The sequence below is a fragment of the Echiichthys vipera genome (assembly GCF_963691815.1).
Source record: "Echiichthys vipera genome assembly, chromosome: 11".
Taxonomy (NCBI): domain Eukaryota; kingdom Metazoa; phylum Chordata; class Actinopteri; order Perciformes; family Trachinidae; genus Echiichthys; species Echiichthys vipera.
Window position 1 is genome coordinate 14587050 of NC_139836.1, and position 20115 is coordinate 14607164.

The 20115-nt window shown below is 37.7% G+C and overlaps 1 protein-coding gene across 12 annotated transcripts in view; it reads right to left on the minus strand.

The window, feature by feature from the left end:
• LOC310953864 (neurexin-1a) overlaps window positions 1-20115 on the minus strand; it is a gene marked incomplete at its 5' end in the record, with an annotated part of 257217 nt that overhangs the window by 231848 nt on the left and 5254 nt on the right. For 3 of the 12 annotated variants that reach the window (XM_083923109.1, XM_083923111.1, XM_083923110.1), the window contains 2 exons: window positions 5636-5647; window positions 6366-6395. In XM_083923109.1, coding sequence (XP_083779235.1) covers window positions 5636-5647; window positions 6366-6381 — 28 coding nt within the window. Of the gene's footprint in view, window positions 1-5160; window positions 5221-5635; window positions 5648-6365; window positions 6396-8053; window positions 8072-20115 lie in introns of those variants that run through there. The other 9 variants (XM_083923116.1, XM_083923115.1, XM_083923113.1 and 6 more) reach the window with 6 other exon arrangements.

The window sequence follows — 20115 nt, forward strand, 5'->3', positions numbered from 1 at the left end:
ATGAAACCGTAAATCAGTATTTGTTAGGAATAATGCAAAAATAAAAGGTATGTTGAAACACTTCTTGAGGACTTCTCAGCAAAAATCTAAGCAAATATGTAACAAAAATAGCTGCTGATACTGCTGCAAGATAATGCCATGTTAGACATTTCTCTCCTCCACCTCCACATTTAGAACTTCTTAGTAAGTTACTCTTAAAGCGCTGTTTAAATATGACAGAAATTGCAAGGTAACATACATTGTAAATATAAGGGCAGCTCCACATCTCTCCGTAAGCTCTCGGATTCATATTTTCACTCATGTTTTGAAGCTTTGCCTATTGTAGGAGACAGCTATACATACTATCTCTTTTATAATAAACGTATTAGTAAAAGGTAGCTCCTTAGCTCCAAACGTAAGAGCAATAATAATAATAGTGAACTAATCCCAGACCAAAACATTTTATTTTGCATGTTATATTTTCACAGTCATTATTCTGATTGAGAGCTACTGGCTTGTGTGCAATGTGAGAGGTAGTCAGGCTCTTCTGTTGGGAGTTTTCAGACCAGATGGTGATGATGTTACCCATATGCCAACACCTAGAGATAAACTCAATTTATTTTTTGTTGAAAATTCTGAGTCAACTTCTCAAGCAGCATTTCCACTGACATTTTACATAATAAGAGTCCAGATGACCACTCAGTGTAAGGTGGTATTGTCTCTGAGTATGCCTTTCAGGAGAAGTGCGAATGAAGAAAATCAGAAATGAGCCCTCAGTTTTAGGATGTTGTTTTTAACCCTGTTCATACATAAACATCACAGGTTAGTATTTATTTAAACGAAATGACTGCAACCACAGATATGCTTAAATAAAGGGTTAAAGCTGAGAAATTAAAAGCCCTGGGGAGTCAAGGTGCGGAAAGTATTTCACTGACAGTCTTCCAGGTTTCATGTGAAGCTAAAAAGGAAACATCTGTTGTTGACTGAACACACACCACATGGTATTGTGTTACCTGTCAGAAAAAGAAGGCAGGAAGTCTTTACATGCTGTTGCACATCATCTAAAACAACTTGTGTTTCAGATGGGCTATTCTTCAGTTACAGCTATCATCCTAAAATATGAGACACCTCTAAGTAAGATCATCCCTAGACTAAAATGTTAACACTCTCCCCAAAAACAAACATAAATAGATATGAAGCTTTAAGATTCCAGGCACCAGGAAGGAACAAAGAAAGAGAAAAGGGATACAACACAGACAGACAGACACCCCCCCACACACACACACACACACATTTAAGCTAAAAATGACACTATGAATATCTGCTATAAGCATCCTGTGACAAATCTTTCCATTGCTATTTTGTAATAGTTGATGTTTCTGATTGACATGTACCTGCAGTGTCATGTGTGTAAAAGTTTGGTGCCTGACACATTGTACCTATCATTTCACAAACATGGCAACGTAAATCAATAATCAAAGAGGGAAATGAAACCTACACAAGCAAACATGGTACCAAAATGACTTCTACTGTCTGAAGCAAATTAAGCTACAAAAGCTCTCCATGGTGCATTAGAACTACAACATACTGTATAGTACTTAATGCCTTCTTTGACAACTTTAAAATCCATGACAGTTTTGTGAGATGGCTGTAAAATGACATTAAAGTCACTAATATGTGAGAATTAGACACTAATTTTAGTCACACTATAACTGATGTGCTGTTCTCTTTGGGAATAGCCGACTTAAGGAATTTCCCAGCCAACTGTAATCCTTACAAACAAGTAGCAGAGAATAAAGTCTTGCTTCAGTAGATTTTGCGTAGGAATCTGCATAGCAAAATCAAAGGTTACAAATGACTATATACTGTATACCTCAATATATTCAAAATACTGTACATATACAGTCAGTAGGCTGTCAGTGTTGCTATTTTTTTCAAGTGCATGGAGCTCTTGAAATGTTGGTCATGACCTTTGCCGTTATGCAGATGGTCAAATTTTGCATAATAATTGACTGAGCTGGTGCTGAATTTAACAGGTGGGGGGAGGTGCTTCAAAATCCCACATAACGGATGTCAAGTGAGGCTTTTTCTGATGTCTTTGACTGAACTAAACACATGCAGCACTTACTCACTGAGCTGTGCTGAATCCAAGCTCACTATCCATTACTGTACCGTGTACCATGCCATAAGAAAAGCAAACATATGCACATCCACTCACAAGATGCTTTTTCTTCAGGGTTACGTCAACATGTCCTTGATCAGATGGAATACTAACTAAGCGTAGAATCTATCTTTGCACATATATCTGTATCTATCATGCATGTGATTTAATGATTCATACCATATGCACTGTACTATTGCCAATATGTGTAGAGAAAACTGTGAGGTTGTCTTTATCACATATAATCTGGGTTTTATTTATAAAACATTTACAAAAATACATAGATTTATTACAAAAATGCACACACAAACATACACATAGGAAGCTGTGTTCTATAAATCTTTTTTTCTTTTTACTGTTAAAACCCACATACCACAGTGGGCTTGTATGTGTGAGAATTTGAAGAATATCCTCTACCTGTCAACTCTTACAATGGCTGTGAAATTGTCAGGTTGTCAATAAGTGGATGTTCAGTTTCTAAATCAGTTCTGGCAAATGAACAGAATACAAAAATTGGCCGGAAAAACCTTTGCAATGTTAATGTGATTCCAGCATATGAGACTAAAAGTTGTAGATTTTCATCTATTTAATTGTCTCTATCTATCAAAAGGGAGTTAAAACAATGGTTATTGATCATATGACCAACTAATGAAAGCGCTTCTATTTGCCTTTTTGCAGAGTATCCCAATCTGTATGTCTTTGGTGACATTCCCTCGCTAAATGTAAATGTGCCACTTTAGTAACGCTGCTGACAGCGGTTTGTCTGTAGGCCCAGATCGTCACTGCCAGTTATTCTGTGTTCACTTGTAATCAGACATTGGGAAATTCCTACTTCATAAGTCAGGCCTATAGAAAGGGCAGAAGTGTAATAGGAACATGTGTGTGTGTGTGTGTGTGTGTGTGTGTGTGTGTGTGTGTGTGTGTGTGTGTGTGTGTGTGGATTTAAGAGGGTAATGTATAGGGGACAGAGGTGAATGTGTTTAAATAAAGTTTAAGAAAAAAGTCAACACAGTGATCGTGCACGTGACAAGATGAAAGAACAGCCTAGCCTGCAATTACATCTTATCGCCAAAGAGGCCGCTAGAAACAAGGTATCTCAAATCTTACGTACAACTTTAAGTTACTATTTGAAGGCATCGATCAGCCAAACCTATGACACCCACTTCAAAAGCACTGTATCAGCATTCTCTAAAATATATCGAAAAGGAAAAGTGCTTTCTAAACTTCTATTTAATTTCTCTCTTCTATCCCCCACCCCACAGAAATCCCTGGGAATGTGCATGGATATAATGAAAAGGGACAATTTCCATCTTTAGAAAGTGAAAGCAATTACATTAAAAAGCATACTAATTTGGAAATAGCCCAATGGTACCTGTAAGCCTGTCTGCACAGCCTGCAGTTGCTCTTAAGCTGCACATGGCAGTTTATAGTGATGACAGCAATTAAATACCCAGTGATTTGTGTGCCAGAGGTAATATGACTTATCCTACTGTATGCCCTGCTTTTTCGAGCTGGATAGAAACAAGGTTTTAGGAATCCAGTGTCTGCATATAGCTAAAAGCAGCACACAGAAACTAGCCCATCCTCCAGGGACCAGCCATGAAACAGAGGACAAACTATACAAGTGGTTAACGTGTGGGGAACCTCTGCGGAATGGGGGGGCTAACATAATACATACTAGAGCAATCCTTGCTCCTAGGTTTAATACTCAAGTTGGGATATGTGTTTGTGACTGCAGAGTACATAGCTGGACTGACTAGGTTTCACACTCTACAACACAGGGGACGACTAACAATGGCTCACATTAGAAACAGTGTGCTATATATGTCAGATTTGTGCCTCCTCAGCATTCTCTCAATCTCTCCCTGTGGCTTGCCTTCTGCCACAGCTAAGCTGGCTGGTTGTGTCATAACCTGTAGGTTTCAGATGAAGCCATATAATGTACACAAAAAACACCAGTCAGCATCGAATGTGTATCAGGGGTCTAAAAGGGGTTTATTAATCAACTATTTGACTTCATTTCGGTGAAACTTTAAGGGCAATAATGGACTAGTCATAAATTGTGTCATCGTAGCCAGTATCAACAGTTTTTCAGTAGTTTTGCTCATGTTTAAATGTGACATGAATGTTTCAGACAGAAAAATGTCATTGCATTGTAAAATTGGCATTTACAGACTACCACATGCCAAGATTATTGTTACATAACTAGGTCATGACAACTTAATTAACTCAACTACCATCCACAGTGGTGATTTTCTTATTCAAATTAAACATTCATAGTGAAATTACATGTGTTGCATGTACCAATGTCAAGTACTTGTGCGATGAAAAGCAAACTGTTATGTATCCACTTGCCAAACCATAAGAATCCAGTAGAATTGTGGAAATAAAACTTACCTTAACCTAATCAGTGGTTTCATTTGTGTGTGTGTGTGTGTGTGTGTGTGTGTGTGTGTGTGTGTGTGTGTGTGTGTGTGTGTGTGTGTGTGTGTGTGTGTGTGTGTGTGTGTGTGTGTGTGTGTGTGTGTGTGTGTGTGTGTGTGTGTGTGTGTGTGTGTGTGTGTGTGCCTTGACTTCTATAGCAGCAGAATATCTGACGTTACAATAGCTATGAAGTAAAGTGTCACACTGTGCACCCGCAGGACAGTTTGGAGACTTACCTCTTCAAATGGTGCTTCACAAAAAAGAGATAGCATTTAACATAACATATATCATAGTATATTTCTATGTGATGTAAAGAAATAAAAACTTTACAAAACTGCTTAAAAAAACTTGTAAAACTAATAATAGTAAATGTAAAAGCAACAAGAAGAGCAAGCAAAATGTTTCAGAATTTGATTGGAACACTTGAATGTCATAGGGTTGATCAGTACTTTTCAAATTTTGAAGTCGTATATCTATTGCATATCATTCTCCAATTAGTAAATGAAACACACCGACATTTAAGTTTTCCACACTTTAGTAAGCTGATGATGACTGACTTTACTTGCGTAACTAACTTGAAAGAATCAAAGTTTTACCTTGAATGCTCAGTAGGGACCTTAGTAGCCAAACTTCCCCTCTCTGCCCTGAGGAGGAGAGTCAAATGGCAAAGATCAGAAGTCCACTTACCCCATAGGGAGAAGAGTTGAGGATCACAGCCAGGATGGGAGGTCCACTACACCCTGATCAAGCCTCACCGGCAACCACTCATTATTTGAACAGAAAGAGTAGCTACCCCTGGGTAGTGTATTGGATGTAGGACAGTAACTATTATGTTTATATGCCCATGTGAGTCTCATTTATGATTCCCATGCATCGAGCAGAAAAGAAACATGTGGCGTATGAATGCAAAGCGCAAGTGGCACCTACCTTGGAGAGCTTTCATTAATAGTTGAAAAAGTAATTTTTTTTAAAAATGCCAATGACACTATATACTCCATTTATCATGAGTATATAATGCCACAAACACTGCTGTCATAGTTTCATGAATTCACAAAATTAAAAGTGTAGTACCTTTACTTTTACCTATGAGGTTTGATGAAATGTTCCATGAAGAAAGCAGATTCCGGACAAAAAGGGAGAACAAAAGGAGAGGAGACACCGATAAGTGTCACGGTCAAGTTGGAAAAAGACGGCAGGAAAAAGAGGCTTGATGGCTTCACATATGTGCAAATAGAAGAGAGAAAATGTGTGACAGCAAAGGGGACTAACAAAGGTAAGTGGCAAGAGAACAACACTTCACATCCCTGCTCTGCTCCATGATAAGGATATGCAGTCGCGACACAAATGGATGGATGAATGGACAGACCGTCTGTGCAGACACTCGCAACATGCACGACAGATGAGGATTAGCTTAAAATTCGGTATGCTATTTCCCACCACCATGCATTATATCCTAATAATATTAATGTCCCTTTACTTGAACAACATCATTATACAACATCAGATTATACAGTAGATGTGAATAATTAAAAAGAAAGAAAATATGGAGATAAATTACACAGCTTCCTAGTGGAGTCGGGAGTAGAAAGCCAAATGATCTTGAAAAAGGGGTCATGTGGAGAAAAAAAAGTCACTGGGAGAATGCATATCAACTAGGTCACTCATAATAAGTGAAATGACAGCCCATATATGAAGCTTCAAGCCTGAGTATCGCACAACATTATGCACGCACACTTCTGAGCACAATGGGAGCAGGACAGACAATGGAGGAATGATGGGAGAAAAGGAACAGAGATCATACCTTGGTCGCCCATCATCAGGTGTGCCAGACCTTAAAGGAAAACAAGAGCACAGTCAGCAGAGAACAAAGGGATCATGGGAAGCTGTGAGACACCGACACACTGGCATCTCTTTTAGAATAGATGTCTGTGAGGAGTGTTCGGATAGGGAAGAGTGGGACGAAGGGGAGGAGGGTGCACAGACAAGGTTAGCATGATGAGCATTTAGTCAACCACAGCAGGTTGCAATGCATCATCAGCAACTTACTAGTCATCATTCAGACATCTAAATTCAGGTTGACCTTTTTTTCTCTAAGATGAAGTACATAGACTATCATCCAACCTACCGATGAAATATCAATCCCTACGGTATGCACACAGAAAACTGTTTTACCTTTACCTTCAACAACTGTCAACACTGAGTGATTCTTGTGTCATATAGAGATGATAGGATATGGTCTGGCTACCATGCCATTTTGAGTAGCACTAAGTACAAATTACTTAAATTCATTTGATTGACACAGTGAACCAATATATCAACCATGATTAGGATCCAGGCACAGCACAAACGGCTTTGTTTGGATGATGTATACTTTTCTTCTCCAGAGTTGTTCTGGCATTCAAGTTTAAATTTAACTCCAAGACTTTCTACAACCTGGAAGCACTGAAATGTCTTTGCTAATTTAAAATGTATTGCTTCTAGCAAGCAGCCTGGCAGATACAAGTTTTTGTAGGAAGGGGCTTTATGATAGCTGCCAACTATTTAATTCCAGTGCTTTCCTTTCCAGTTTTTTTCCTGCTATTCAGAATTTATTGTCATTTGCCTTCTGTTTGAAAATATGGATGATTTTAGCCACAAAGTAACAATAATTCCCTAAGTCCCAGTGGAACCCTCATACAAGGAAAGTGAATGATTTTGCTTATAAAGAAGAAGAGAGCATTGAGTGAAAAATCTGTGTAGAAGATGGGCGCTGTCACTGATAATATACTTACCAACAAGACACTTCTCATGTTCAACCATTGAGATTGATGCTATCACATAGCATCAGCTTATGATTACCACAAAGAAACATTTGACATTTAAAATACATATTGTAATACTAATGAAGGAATTAGTCCATATTGTTCTGTTTTGTAGTACCCATTCTATTCTATTCTATTCTATTCTAATTTTCTAACAATACTTTTCTCATAATATTGCTCAGCTAATCCTTTCAAAATTATTTTTACTTAAGGGTGCCCACTTGGGTCTCTTAATGTTTTATTATATTTGATTCTTACTATCTGATTGATTTGGTTAATGTTCAGTGTTGGCTCTCAGGACCCAAAGCCGGCTGTTTCTTTTTCTTATTAAGGCAATCAAACTGGGATCTGAATTACACTTGAGATAGAAAAAAAAAAAGCTGATTGGAAGTATTTATAGTTAACCAACTGGTAGCTTAGAAAAGCAGCAGCACTTCAAGGCTATTTAATCGCATTCTTCATTCTTGATGTTGGTATTAGTTTAAAAATGTACTTAAAGAATTATTACAGTGAGGCATTAACATAACAACAAATAAACATCAATGAAAACATGATTAATCAGACTTACCACTCCATGAATATCAATATCATTACCAATATACTTTAAAATATTTATTTCAAGAGTTTTAGCCATGGCAATGTGTAGGCATACAAAATTTAGCAAGAAACCAATGATTAAAATACCCACCTTCAGTATAGTTGTCTTCTGGAAGCACGGACAGGCAAAGAGAAAGAGAGGAAGACATTCATTAAGCAGCATGCAGACTAGTACTGGCCATTGCATGTCGTAACCATGCAAGGCATTAAACATCACATGCAAGTGACCTATTGTAATCCCTGCAGAGGAAATGCTGATTTATGCAAAGGCCTTCACTTTGTTTCATACACTGACCTGGAATACAGGACAGAGTTGTAACTGAATGAGTCCTTCAGAATATTTGATATAACCTTGGAGGACTAAATTCTTTGTTGGCTGCAGATGAAAACTGGCATCACTGTTAAAAAATTGAAGAACCAGTATTGATTATGAGGCGCAAGGGGATAAACATCTTGAGGCTTGAGGCTGGTTCATGCTGTTGCGTTAGGCCCATCAAATATTTTATTTATCTTACTTTTTAATATATATATATTCATCAGACTCAGTGGAATCTGTGTGCAGTGTTTTGTTTTGGGGTTTTTTCTAAATGAAAAGCTACCCTACACTGCATATGATGAAATGCACTGCAAGAGAAAACAAGCGAAATAAATAGAGTTGGCTGTGGTATAGCAATGCCTCTAAGGTTTCAGATTGGGCAGTGGGGTATCGTGACTGGAACTTTATACGGGTGATTTGGTCACCGTACTGAAAGCAATGACCAGTGAGCACATATTGGCAATGCAAAAGGAGATTGCCTACCAAATGAAATTGCCCTAACATTGATTTTGGCAAAGTGAGGTGTGAGAAGGTGAGAAAACTGCCATGTAAAATCTGTCACTCTAATGAGGGAGCCTGAGAGTAGAATTACATGTTGGTCAAGTATTTGCAAACAGGTGAGGTGAACTTCATCCTGCCAGTGGAAGGGATAAGAAAAGGGTTTGAGAAAACATGCAGAAACCAACAAAATAGGAGGGTGTTAGGGCCTGACAAAAAAAAAGTCAGTCGACAGTCCGATTCACCATTAAGTGCTGGTGATTTGCCTGATTCCATATTTAATATTTAAATATTTAAAATCAGAATAGCAGAAATATAGAAAATGGTATAAAATGAAAATGTGATGATATTTCAAATTATTATGATTTCGCACTAGGACAATCATGAAGTGAAATCATAAAGACAGTAGCATGCAAAGTCTAATCAATATTTGCACAACAAAAAATGACCCTTCAATCAATCTATTACTGTAACCATGCGGCCAGTTGGGCACACAAGCCCAATTTCCTCTACAAAATAAACTCCTACCTCTTTGAAATGGTTTGTTGCCCAGATTCAAGCGAATTTTTGACCCAAAACTTACCATCACCACAGGTTCCCCTTCCATATCAGACATCATGCACAAAAAACAATCCAAATCATCATTTTGTGAACAAATTACAAGGCAATAAAACAGTGACTTTAAACTTAACATGACAAGACCAATTTTGGTAAAGTATGTGTAATTTGTTTTACATACATTTTGTAATAGTTTCTACTTAATGTAAAGTACTATTATCGATTTAAATAGTGCCTCATTTACCAAAGCCCTTCTGGAATGGATGATATTTTGGATATTTGTTTAAATTGATTTTCTCGCTGTTTTTCAAACAAAATATTGTTTGAATGAAAAGTGGACTTTGCACACAAACTAAATTAATATATAATTGATAAATTGAATTGTGTGCAGCTTCATGCAACAGTTGAATAAATAGTTTAATCATATTGTGAAAGAATCTAAAAAAAGTGCACTTTGTTCACAAAAAGTTAGCTGGATGATGAAAAGCACACTGCTGAAAAAGCATTCTGACAAGACAAGCATGAAGCTGGCAGTTGCAAAGTTACCACATGAGGTGAAAAGTAAAAGAATCACGACTGTTTTCCCCAAAAGAATGATGCTGACTTTTGCCACTCCCACTGCATTTCAATTCAAAGAGCAGCCTGTTTAAGAACATTTTCTTTGATAGTCTGTTGTAGATTGTGTGGACAATTATTGTGCAATTACCACTGTGTTATAGGAATTCACTTCTTCTAATTATTAGTGAACAAAACCAAATTAAAATCAGATGATTTTTTCATGCTAATTAAATTAATAGAGGTATGCTTTAAATCTGATCTACACTTTCTTCACAACTGCACACGATTGAAATGCCAAAGGGCAAGAAACAGCACATTTTCAGAACTGAACTAACAGAAAATAGGTGCTCACAGAATTTGATTTGTTGAAAGATTGTGTAATAATATAATGTAAGAAGTTATTTTGAATCAAACTTCAGCAATCTTCAGTAACTCACTATACAAGGTTTTATCTGGTAGTGTTTTGAAGAAAAGAAGCTTTCCTCTAACAGCGGTAAGGACCATTAACACAAGTCCCCTATCACTCACTCACACACACACACACACACACACACACACACACACACACACACACACACACACACACACACACACACACACACACATTTTCTTTCACAAATGTACCCAGCTGGTTACATCCTAATCCAGAGACGTAAATCCATTTAATCCCCCTGACAAAGTGATTCCAGGGCTATTGTGCTGGTAACACTACACCGAAATGCACTCAACTGTCTATCAGAGGATCTGCATCTCTGAAGGTCTTGTGCTGATGATCGTGCACACGACGTTTAGCTCAGAAAGTAATTACGTTACTATTCAAGTGAAGAAAACAAAAACAAATGAAACATCTGGTGTAAGACAGCAGTAAGATCACATCAGGGATGGTAAATACATCTATTTTCTTTTCTATTTGCCAATCTGCAGACATGATTCTGTCACGTCAACACAACCTTGATGCTCTGACTGTGAGCTCAAAACCAGTGACAACACCAAAGTGACAGTCCAAGGGGAGCCAAACTAACAGCGCTCAATCCAGCTTTATACGACGCACACTGGCTATCGTCAGCCAGCTCGACAAAATGTCATCTAAGCATCGTTGCCAGTCCAGCAGTATGTCTGAGTGCAGTTGGCTGAAGAGACATGTCAAGAGCAGGGAGGGTTCTCTGTGACACTTGCCTGGGTCCAGACCTCTGCATCCATCCACTCCACAGAGTCTAACAAGTTGACAATTCTGTCTGATATGTGACAAGAGTGACACTGGGTTTCACTTACAGTAACAGAACATGTGTCACGTCGACTACACACAACATCCAGCAAGAGGTATAATTCTCTGATGTGTGACGATTTAAGAATATGGTGTGTGATGAATCAACCTTTTGTCATCCACTCTTAATGTTTTCAGCATTGCAGTGTTTTATGTTTGTTGGAATTCTTTGTCTCTATTATTCGCTCGTTTCAGCTGGTTCTACAGTATTAACTCAGAATTCAAGAGGTATTTATTTCCACCTCTTCACAAGCTGCCTGGACGGACACAAACCAAGTTTAAGATGGTTATTGCCCTTGAACTATTTAAAGTGTATTTTTTGTGTGAAAGGAAACTCTTTGGAGTTCACTATCCAAAAGTCAGTGATAATGAACTAAATTTAAAGAGGCACAAATGTGCGAAAAATTCGGTTGGTTCTCAGCTATTTTTGTATACGCACATATTAGTAAAGAAGAAGTTGTAGCTGCAGCGATATTGCGATCCTGAAATAGTTTTCACAAAATAAAAGACGAAGCTTTGTGGTATCAAATGATGTATATTCTGTCAAGGTCCTTCTGCATGCCATCACTAATAAGGTAACAACCTTCCACTGAGCTTGTACTCAGGCTGCTGTTTTTCAACATGAACCACACCAGGGACATATTTGGATCTGTTTTTTCCCCCAAACAAATATTTACTCAAAGACTGTGTGAAATTATAGTCTCATTTCAATAATTGCTTTCAGTTAAAAAAAAAATTCTGCAGTCTGTTATAAGAGAGCCTAATTGTGTGTCTAATGTAGTGGCTGTTTAACTAATGGCTTCAGCCCATTCTCTCCTAGAAAGTTGTGTCTTTAATATATAAAAATCTCAAAGACTTTACCTTCAACTTTTGGGAAGAAATTTGACACCAAAAATATTATGTGTATTCATGTTCTGCATCGGTAATGGGCCACAAGAGAACTGCTTATCTGGTAGACTGCTCTGTTACATTAGGAGGTGAGAGAGTCACTTAAATGAGGGCATGTTGTATAATATGTCAAATGTATTAACTGTGTAATTAAATGAAAATAATTAATATGTTAAAAGATGTTTAATATTATGAGTTATTAAACAGCTGACACTTCCTTATGAAACCAGTTCAATTCCATCTGAAATAGCCTCAAACTGCAGCAGTTTATTATGCCAGCATTGCTTTGAGAAAGTAGGTCAGCTATGTCTTTTTTTATTGTGGAAAAGCTGAAAATCTCATTGCAAAAAAACTCTATGTGGATATTTGGGCATCCCTTTAAAGGAGCTGCAGAGAAATGTGTAGGTGACACCCTATGCAATTTGACGTCAGCAAACTGCACACAGCATCCAGCTTCTTTAGAATAGAGCAAACTACTGACTAGTGTTTTCATAAATAGGTTATTATTCATGATTGGCAAATTATAATGCAAAATACCTCTTATTTTACTGGCAGATAGCAGTTTGACTGAACTGCTCTGTATCCTGTACCTCCTCAGCTACTGCATTGGCTTGAGATCCTACAATTCCCATAATGCAATTCCCCTATACAATAATTTGGTATCCCGTGGCAAAAACACATGTAACTCTGTGATATCCCCCCTTTTTTCATTTTCTTTTATGCAGTTTTATTAATCAGGGGGTGCTAATGTCATCACCACACACACAGTAACAAAGAAGATTACAAATTTGACCAAATCAAGAGTAATGAGTATAAGTGAGGGCTCATCTCTTAATACCACAGCCTAAACCTGATGCATCTATCATACAGAAGAGTGTTAGTGGCATCACACAGATCACTATCCCCCTCATTATCCTCCTCTAAGGGTGAAGAGAGACAAAACGGGCAGAGTGGCCAGCCATTCTGATAGGAATTGATAGCTCCCACAGCTGTGGCTTTAGGCTACTGCACAATTTCTACTCTCACCAGCTGAGTTGGTCAACAATGCCAGACGTACGCTTTCAGAAAAATACACTCTTCATTTTGTAAGGTCACCTCATTGACACTGGATTCCAGGAAATGGGACAGTGTCCAATAAATCGAGTTCCACATTTTAGCAGAATGACGACCAGTACACAAAGACTTTGTCAATACACCACAATAAGTCAGTATTGTATACTATAATTAGCAGATACTTGCATCTGCAGTTGTTCTCTATCTGAATGCTGATCACAGATTTATAAAAAGAAATAGTTCAACATTTGGGGAAAGATGCTGATTCGCTTTGTGGGAGAGAGTTAGAGGAACGGATCATACCACTCTTGTGTCTGTCCATTGAATATAAGGCTGCAGCCAACTGACCGACCCTGTCTCCTAGAACTAACTGTTATCCAGTGATTATGTTATGTGTTTTACTGTTTTACACATAGCTTTATTTCTTTTAATGCTTTAAAATGTATTTTAATACAACCGCCCTGAGTCCTTCCTCTGGTGTTTCCTCAAAGTGTCGGGGATAGCGTTTCCTCAATTTCAGTTTTATTGTTCTATTTATCTATGCTTTTACTTCATCACTTTTTATTCAGTCAGTGTTTGTTTAGTTCTGTTCTATTCAGTATTTTTAAATTCCGAAAGTAATTTGTTGCTCTGTCTGTGGATTGGGAGGAGGGGATTGGTATTGCATGTTTTCTTTTTCTTGATTTGATTAAAGAAGCAAATCAATACATTTGTGATATAAATGTTTCCACTGAACGTTATTCTACAATGTCTTTCTTTATTCTAATAATGGGACATGTATTTGATAAAAATATATATAATTATATATATATTAACAATGCATACAGTGTTATTGTTGATTGAATTAATGTTATTATGCAGCTATTACAAGGTTCTTGGGACAGATGGCATGCAGACAATATGGTCCAAGATATTTCAAAAGAGACAGCCCAAACAGAGAGGATTGTGGGAGCAGATGTACTAAAGACCTCGCCATTCTTTTACATCTCGTGAGTCGAAATGATCCAACAGGATAATCAGAGCAGCTTATACAGTATTTCTAATAACCTTAATCCCAGGATTGATAGTATCTAGGATAGTATTTTAGATGTGGAGAAAATCTTTTTGGCGACACAGGATCTGTTAAATACTTGAGTATTAGCCCCTGAAAGGGAAACTAAGATGTCTACTAAGAATCAATGTAAACTGTAAGTTGTGTAAGGGCTCTTTTTTCAACTTACTGTAATAGAAATCTCAGTCTTGAAGCAATGTGGGCCAGTGTTTACCAAGCACCTTTGCTAAATACGCAAAGCAATTGCTTAAGTAAACTATTTGTGGCTGTCGCTGTTGATGTGTGACAAATCCCTATCTGAGGGCCGAGTCTTCAACTAAAGTTTTTTATAAAAAAAGTATTAATAAAGCATTAAATACAGCTAAGACAAAAGAAACAAGTCCCTTGTGAAACTGGAGATCAAAATCAGACAACACAATATTAATACTTGATTTATTATGAAATATTGATATTTTTTATTGTTCAGGATTTGATAAAATAGCAGTTGTGGCTATACCACTGCTGCTCTAGCATGTTTGTTTTTTTAAATAACCAAAGAACTTCAACAAAAACCCTTATTTTGTGAAAAAAGCAGTGAGCAAATTTAGAGAACACTTTCATATACCTCCAAGCTATTGGTGTTAATCTGGCACCTGGTAACAATTTACTTAATTGTTGGACACACCCTATTTATCTGGCAGCTCCCCTAGTTACTTTGCAAGATGACAAGCTGCTCTAAGATGACTGGTTGTCCAGATGAAGGCCAAAAAAAACAACCCTCTCAGCCAAGAGAGGTTGGACCTTCCAAGTCTGATTTCAAGAATATTTAAACTTTACAAGGACAAAGATTAATTTAAGTCCAACGAAAAGGCCAGCCGTCCACGTAAAACAAAACACTGAGTGGGGTGAATTATTTTGTATCAAGCTAAAGGGTTAAAGTTAAGGAATAATTAGGGGGGAGGCCTCTAAACGCTAGCCAGATGGACGTATAGCCCCCCCTCACCCACGTCACATCAATGCCCTTTTTTGGTAAGAAGAAATGAGGCGGAGTCATAGTCTAACAAGATTGCGACTTCCGTAAGCAAATTGTATCATGTTGAGGGAACAGACCTGGACGGAGAGGCTACGTCCATTTTTTCTATAAAGTCTAATGGTCTCGCCGTTTAAGGGCATATTCACACTGTCCAACTGTACGATGCCAAAGCTAAAGTCTAGTTTGTTTGACCAGTGTAAGTACAACTTTACCACGCTCAGGCACGGCATGCTTGCCGTTGGTTAAGAGAGTTGGGCTTTTGTTAAGCATGGATGCACATATACAGGCACGAGCGTGTAGGAGCACAAGTCTGTTTATATGCGTCTGTTCCCTGTGACGTAGATAAAAAGATGGTTTGATGCATAGGTGGTTACTTCAGATTTGATCTGATGAAATGAAAAAAAAAAGTCAGACAAAACTAAATCTCCGAGGGGTGATGACGTATAAGCAGTACGCATTCTCGCCGTGGACGGATCATTTCAAGTAATGTGAGTACAAACAGGCCTGGGTCGTGGGGGGAGAAGGAGTGGGGGCAATCACCTAAAGCACGGGGCCTGGTACCAATGGACAGTGTGAGTGTGCCCTAAGACTTTTAGGATTGAAAGCCCACAGTGACCAAACATTTCATCAGCGGAAAGAATAATGAATGACTGTAATGGCACTTTCTACCTAAACAGTCCAGTTTGTGAATACAGGCTGTGTGCATTTCTCTGTGGATTGAGTATTTTGATACTCCCACTATATTTATAGAGCACCTCAACCTGCTTTGTAATAATAATAAAAAAAAAAAAACTTGGAATTTTCCTTTTCTATGTGACCTTTAAGACTAAAGATATAGACACTGCAGGAAGGAGCATTTTCCTGCTTGTACTGTAAAACATCCTCAAATGTGACACATAACCTACACTACACTATCATCAAGTCTTTATTTGTGCTGTTACAGTCACAAAGGGTTTCAAAGTCACATGAAATTTTCCTGAAAAGTGATTTGTCTTCACTCTATCATTAGCATGACAGCTTTCAAATTATGGCAGTGCACTTTCCACTTGTTTTTAGTATTTCAGACGCCTCTCATGAAGGATGACACCCAACCAGAAGCATCAAAGGCAACTTATGTTCAAAGTGAAAATATCATCTACAGTCTGGAATTTAAAGAGGCACATTTTTGCCTCTATGCAGCTTCTATTCTGTATCTTTGTAGGGGAGATCAAACCATTCAGATTTCATAGAAAACATGCAGCAATTATGCAAAGTGAGATATTTTTCCACACAAAACATAGGTAGGAATAAGGACATCGTCTATGATAAACAAACAAAGACGAAAAATGTGTTTAAAACCAAGATTCATGCATACATGGCATCACTCCTCGGCAGTGGTTAAGAAGTAACAGGATTTAATCAATGAATTATGCATCTCACAATATACTCTAAATTCCATATGCCAGCTACCATGCTTCAATAAGAAACACACTGTATAGCCCTGTTTAATACGAGTGTGTGTGAGTGTGGAAAGGATATTGAGAGGTGTTTATTTTTGCTGTGAGACGAATCCCGTTAAAGGAGGAGTTTGGTGTCAAAGAATTTCACAAACACCCTTTGACAGTCAGGAGCGGTTGTATTTAAACAAGGCAAAAATCCTCTGGGAAAATCCCTTTAATCTTTTGATCCCAATATATGTCTTTGGACTCAGAGACAGCAGTATACTATTAATCTGCTTTTGTCTGAGTGAAGCTGCTTCTAGACAGAACGACACTTTCAGAGATACAATGATGCCACATGGTTTGTGAATGACAGATATGCCTGAAAGGGAGCATCCATTCTAATTAAGAATTCATCTTTCTATACAGTGTTTCTAAAAACAGTTTAATTCATATTATGTGAAGAGGAGGAAAGCTACTGAGCACTAAAAACCAGGTGGTCAAAAATCACATATGTCATTCATGTGGAACCACATAATAATCTGATAGTGTTGCTTTTGACAAACACAAGCTACTTGAATTCAATAAATTTACTGTTACCGTTTCCGTATGCGTTACCTTGACTGATCGTAAATCTTACAAATTAAACCAAATTCCAAAACTGTAAAAATGTATCCTCTACAATCCTCTACAAATACTAAACCCTACCAGTGCCATTAGCAGTACTATAATAATAATAACATTAGGCACAAGATAGACACATTGATTTATCTTTTAAAGATGTTAAATGCACAGTATTGTACCATTAACTTATTTCAATGATTTATTTTTGTCCCGGTTCAGTTGTTCAGCCACCCAGTACTGTTTAACCCTGCCGTCTTATCCACTCTATTGTTTCTTTCAGTGTGTTAGGTTCAATTATCCTTAGGGATACAACTTGGCACAAAATGTCCAGTACTACTGACTCGATGTCCAGTACTACTGACTCGAGGCATACAGTGAGTGTCAACCTAAAAGAAATTTTACTTTGAATGGATTTGCCTCTTCATTCAGAAAAAAAAAACAAAAAAATAAAACAGGCTGCTGAACAGTCCAACAATTTCCTTGATGTCCTGTAATAGTTAGGGTAGCTACTGTAAATCATTGACTTCAGAAAGAGACTCTCTTTATACTGATAATCACCAGAATATGTCCGTCAGTATCACTGCATCCATAAGTTTATATTTAAGCTGCACTAATCAATAATTTTATAGGAACAGTGGATTAATTTACCAGAAACTTTAGTAAAGTATTCCAAAGAACTACTATCCACATGAGAATGTACCCTGCAAATGTAGGTTGTAGGCTTCTACAGAAAAAAACTCTCAATCCAGTGTCATGTAAAACATAAAAGGGACCAATGACATACAAAAAAGAGGTTTTTGCATTATAGGTACATGTAGATATAAAACCCCATTACTAAAAAAACATTGGCTATACCACGTGAAGCAGAGACCTGAGTAACCTTGAGATATTTTCAGTAGCTGTATACAAATTTGGGACACTTTAAACTCAGGTTCAAACTATCACCTCTGGGAAAAGATTCAGGAAAGGTTCCTCAATTTATAAATCCTTTCTCAGTCATCTCCCTGGAACCTAAAAATACTGACACATCCTCATACAGAAACAGCAGACTAGGTTGTTTGCCAATGTATGACCATTCTATTTAACCTTGTGAAATGGTTGCATGGTGTCATTTTCACCAGGTTAACTTTGTAAACAAAACTACTTAGTTAGGTTTAAGGAACAAAAGTACTTGGTTAGAGTTAGCAAAAGATCATGGTTTGGGTTAAAATGAGTATGTTTGTTACGGATACAAGTCCGTGACATTGTTACATATGTGACGTAGTTGACTTCTTGTTGCACACAGGACACAAACAGAGGTCTCCTGGGTGAAAATCCTGTTTGTTTGACCTATTCTCAACTCCTTCCTACGCGGATAAAGGTAGATAGAGATTGCCTATACGGCCGGGGTTTTTTTTCCGAGAGGCCAGTCTGAATATACCAATAATCAAGAATCAAATTTGCTCTCCAAGAACATCCGTAAGAACAAGGCATGGTCAAAAACCTACTGAGTGTAAGCCACTGTGAATACTTTATCTGCATATGCTTTGCTGCACATGTTGCACTACTTCCTTTCCTTAATATTGCAGTAAGGCACACATCTGTTGTGATGTTATTGTGTTTAGTGACAACAAGAGTTTACATAATAACCAAACTAGCTGATGATTGTGGTTCAAATGTGAATATAGGTGTGACATAATTTCACTAACTTTAGGCTACAATCCTACTTGGTACCCTGTCATCATGCATTACAGCTTAATCAAGTGACCTACAAAGTCCTTCAATGAGTGACGTTAGTTTCAGGGACTTCTAACTAGGCCTTAATCATTACAAGGACCTAGAAGCTATGCTCTCAGCTAAAATTATAAAATGAAAGTGCAATGCAATCACAATTATTGAATGTGTCCAGTAAACGTATGTTACCCGTTGAGTTATGTAATGCAGAAAAATGAGAATAAAAAGCACAGTTTTAAATTAGATACCTACCTAGTTTTTTTTTTAAAACCTGGACTGATATATGTTCAGCTATTGTACGATGAAATAAACATCATTCCATTTTATCAGGATAAAATATAGAGCTATGCAATGCATTCATGTTATTTATCTAACGAGAAAAAGGAGGACAGATTCTGGGAACTTACTGGCCATAGTGCATTTAAATAATTGTTTTACCGATCAAAGGGATTTATGTGTGCGTGTGTGTGTGTGTGTGTGTGTGTGTGTGTGTGTGTGTGTGTGTGTGCGTGTGCGTGTGTGCGTGTGCCCTCGTGTGTGTGGGTGTGGTCATGAAATGTGCAAGCTTGTGGTTGTACAGGGGAGACTTGACAGGTCTGGTGGCAAATCCTGTAATCCTCTCATCTGATCAAAGTAATACAACAGCTTTTAAATGATTTAATGGAATGGTCAATTTCAAACTCCAATGTACTTTGCAGGTGAATCAATGTATGGGCATTAGGTAAACTCACGAGAGGTTTTCTTTACAGTTAAATTTGATTTCTACCGCTGAATACCTATTCCGATTATGATTGAGATAAGACCATTTATTTTGACAAGAACACCAGCTTTAATCACTATTTTCATGTAATGGTCTGATACAATACTCCATGCACAGACATTTGCAGTAGTGGTTGTTATTGCTTGCCTTCCCTATGCAGCTCAGGATGAAAAGCAAGCAGAAATACCACATTACCTTGAGGTGGAAAACAGATCTCTGTACTTGCTAGAATACTGAATTAGCTGGCAAATGTACAATTGGGTGGATGCTTTCATCCAAAGTGACTTGAGGGACCATGAGTTCATACTATTTCAGCACGGATGGCTCCGTTGGGAATTGAATCTCTTCGTCTTGCAATGTTAGTGCCATGAAGAAATGAGCTATAAAGAGCTACCAGTCTTTCTTCACTGCAGGTGTTACGTTTTTATGGCCTGGTGTCA